Consider the following 3,550-nt stretch of genomic DNA (forward strand, 5'->3'; position numbering starts at 1 on the left):
GTGGGGGGGCGCCGCCTGTTTCCCTCATCATCCCCAGCCTGGCTCCAAGGAGAGCTGTGGGGGCTGGAATCCCCGATCCGCAGGATGTCTAAAACTGCCCGTTTCCCTTTTCCAGAGGGAGTGCATTTCCATCCACATCGGGCAGGCCGGAGTGCAGATGGGCAATGCCTGCTGGGAGCTCTACTGCCTGGAGCACGGCATCCAGGCCGATGGGACCATTCCTGGCTCCAAGCAGGTGAAATCCATGGATCCCAACTCCGAGCAAGTGGATTCCTCGTTCGAGACCTTCTTCTGTGAGACAGCATCTGGCAAACACGTGCCCCGGGCGGTGTTCATAGACTTGGAGCCCACTGTCATTGGTAAAACCAGGATTCTGGGTGTGGTGCCATCATTATCCATGGTTCCCGAGCCTTCTTCCATGGGGTCCTGTTGCTCCCACTCCTCTGCTCCGGTCCAGCCTTTGGAAGCTAATGGAATTTACACTTCCAAAGGGACCGGGAGGGACAAATCCGTGGTTGTCACTGAGTTGGCTTTGTTGTTCCCCCCCCTTTTGGGACCTTCAGCAGGTGGAAAGGGACCTGGATTTATCAGCCTTGGTGGTCCTGGCCTGAATTCCACCATCCCACGGCCAGATGTGGCACAGCTGGTCCTGATGCCACCCCCAAAGCACCTTGGGGCAGAGGGGCACCACACATTCCGTGGTTTTGTGGGAGCTGGCTCTCCTCTTTGGCCAACTTGATCCCGGAGATCTTTTCCAACCTGATTGATTCTAAAAGATTTCCACTTCTCCTTCCAGCTCCCTCGGGGATCTCTGGGTGTTTGACCAAATTGTGGCACCTCAGTTTGAGGTGTCTTCCCAGAAAATCAATTTTTCTTTGGAAATGACTCCCAATCCAACCACCTCCTTCTGCCTTCCAGGCTTCTCCTCCTGTCTTTCCATCTGGGATGTGACTCAGTGGCTCTAATGAAAGGACTGCAGACCTTTGTTTGGGTGCTGCTTAATTTTTAGACACCTCATTAAGGTCTTAAATGGAGAACTTAATGAGTGAGCCAGGAGATGATGAAACGTGTCTGATATTGGGATGGAGAGGATTTCAAAACCCTCTGGAGCTGGGTCAGGCAGAAATGTCAACACTGGAGGCTTTGTCTGTCTCCGATCCGTGCTGGAGAGCAGAGGATGGAGGTGGAGCTTCCAGACTCCTCCAGGTGCTTTGGAACGAGCTGCCCGTGGTAACCAATCCCACAAAAACGCTGGAATTGCGGTGTCCTCGCTCGTTAAACCAGATTAATTTAGGGTTTCAGGGTAGCTGTGCGGTGAAGATGGAGTTATGGTAGGACAAGTTAATTCCTACCCCTTCCATTATTCCCACAATGCTTCCCAAACCACGCCATGACCTCCTGGTGGGCATTCCATGGATTTTGCTCTTGTCATGCTTCACCCAGAACCTTCCTCTGTGTTCTGCTCTCCCTGATTTCTCCTCCTCCGTGCAGATGAGATCCGGACCGGGACCTACCACGGGCTCTTCCACCCGGAGCAGCTCATCAGTGGCAAGGAAGACGCTGCCAACAACTACGCCCGCGGCCACTACACCATTGGCAAGGAGATCATCGACACCGTGCTCAGCAGGATTCGCAAAATGGTGAGGGGAAAGCACCAGATTTGGGTTTAAAAGAACACATTTTGGACCATACAATTAAAGTTGGCGTTTGAGGTAGAAGTGTTAAAATAAAAAAGTCTTAAATGAAAAAAATATCTTTAGGCGAGGTCTGAGGGTTGTTGCTGCTGTTGGGATTTGTTTTGGGGCTCGGGAAAGGCCCTGGATTTGTGTGTTTGCCCTAAACCCAGATAATTATCGTTAAAACTGGGCTTAAGATGCTCAGTGAGTGCTCTGAGCAGAATTTCGTGCTGTATTACTTGGGATGGTTATCCCAGTCCTTACAGGGATAAATGTCCAATATTCTTGGGATAGTTATCCCAGTCCTTACAGGGATAAATGTCCAATATTCTTGGGATAGTTATCCCAGTCCTTACAGGGATAAATGTCCCGTATTGGGATGGTTATCCCAGTCCTTACAGGGATAAATGTCCATTTTCCTGGGCTAGTTTTCCAGTCCTTGGGATAAATATCCAATGTTCTGCTGCAGGCTGACCAGTGCAGTGGACTCCAAGGCTTCCTGGTCTTCCACAGCTTTGGAGGAGGCACCGGCTCTGGCTTCACCTCGCTCCTCATGGAGCGCCTCTCCGTGGAGTACAGCAAGAAATCCAAGCTGGAATTCTCAGTGTACCCGGCCCCGCAGGTGTCCACAGCTGTGGTGGAGCCCTACAACTCCATCCTCACCACCCACACCACGCTGGAGCACTCGGACTGCTCCTTCATGGTGGACAACGAGGCCATCTACGACATCTGCCACCGCAACCTGGACATCGAGCGCCCCACCTACACCAACCTCAACCGCCTCATCGGGCAGATCGTGTCCTCCGTCACCGCCTCGCTGAGGTTCAACGGGGCCCTCAACGTCGACCTGATCGAATTCCAGACCAACCTGGTGCCGTATCCACGCATCCACTTCCCGCTCACCACCTACGCCCCCATCATCTCGGCGGAGAAGGCCTACCACGAGCAGCTCTCCGTGCCGGAGATCACCAACGCCTGCTTCGAGTTCTCCAACCAGATGGTCAAGTGCGACCCTCGCCGGGGCAAGTACATGGCGTGCTGCCTGCTGTACCGCGGCGACGTCGTCCCCAAGGACGTCAACGCCGCCATCGCCGCCATCAAGACGCGCCGCTCCATCCAGTTCGTGGACTGGTGCCCCACCGGTTTCAAGGTGGGCATCAACTACCAGCCGCCCACCGTGGTGCCCGGGGGGGACCTGGCCAAGGTGCAGCGCGCCGTGTGCATGCTGAGCAACACCACGGCCATCGCCGAGCCCTGGGCCCGCCTGGACCACAAGTTTGACCTGATGTACGCCAAGAGGGCCTTCGTGCACTGGTACGTGGGGGAGGGCATGGAGGAGGGGGAGTTCTCCGAGGCCAGGGAGGACCTGGCGGCCCTGGAGAAGGATTATGAGGAGGTCGGAAGGGACTCGGCAGATGGAGAGGAGGATGAGGGTGATGAGGATGAGTATTGACAAACTGCGGCCTGGTCTTGACCTCAGCTGGAATCCAAACCTTCTGTGCCAAGGTCCCGAGGGCCTGGAGGTGCCGAAGGATCGGCCTGGACCTCGATGCCACTGTTTGATGTATTAAACCTTCCCTGCTTGCATAGGTTGGGCTCCCAGAGCTCCTCTGTAGCCTGGGTGCCTTGAGCTTTATCCCACTGCTGTTTATTGATGAGTGAAGCTGAATAGGGCCTGACTTAAGCCTGACATCCTGCCTAGCCAGGAGATCCCGGTTCCTAATCCAGGGAACGTTGCAAGCTGCCCGCTTTGGCTGGAATGGCAAACTCTCGCTCTGGCTTTTCCTTGTAAAAGCACTTCTGGATTAGAAACGTGCCTGTAACCTTCTGTGCACCTGGCTTTTTGTATATGAATAAAGACTTTTTTTTCCTTA

General features: G+C 54.2%; 1 protein-coding gene across 1 annotated transcript in view; it reads left to right on the plus strand.

Moving 5' to 3' along the window:
• Window positions 1-3,550, plus strand: part of TUBAL3 (tubulin alpha like 3) — a 6,142-nt gene extending 2,592 nt beyond the window's left edge. The window contains exons 2-4 of the mRNA XM_008628860.2: window positions 116-359; window positions 1,492-1,640; window positions 2,146-3,550. Coding sequence (XP_008627082.1) covers window positions 116-359; window positions 1,492-1,640; window positions 2,146-3,129 — 1,377 coding nt within the window. The 3' untranslated portion in view covers window positions 3,130-3,550. The remainder of the gene's footprint in view (window positions 1-115; window positions 360-1,491; window positions 1,641-2,145) is intronic.

The sequence above is a fragment of the Corvus brachyrhynchos genome, unplaced genomic scaffold (genome assembly GCF_000691975.1).
Source record: "Corvus brachyrhynchos isolate BGI_N302 unplaced genomic scaffold, ASM69197v1 scaffold182, whole genome shotgun sequence".
NCBI lineage: Eukaryota > Metazoa > Chordata > Aves > Passeriformes > Corvidae > Corvus > Corvus brachyrhynchos.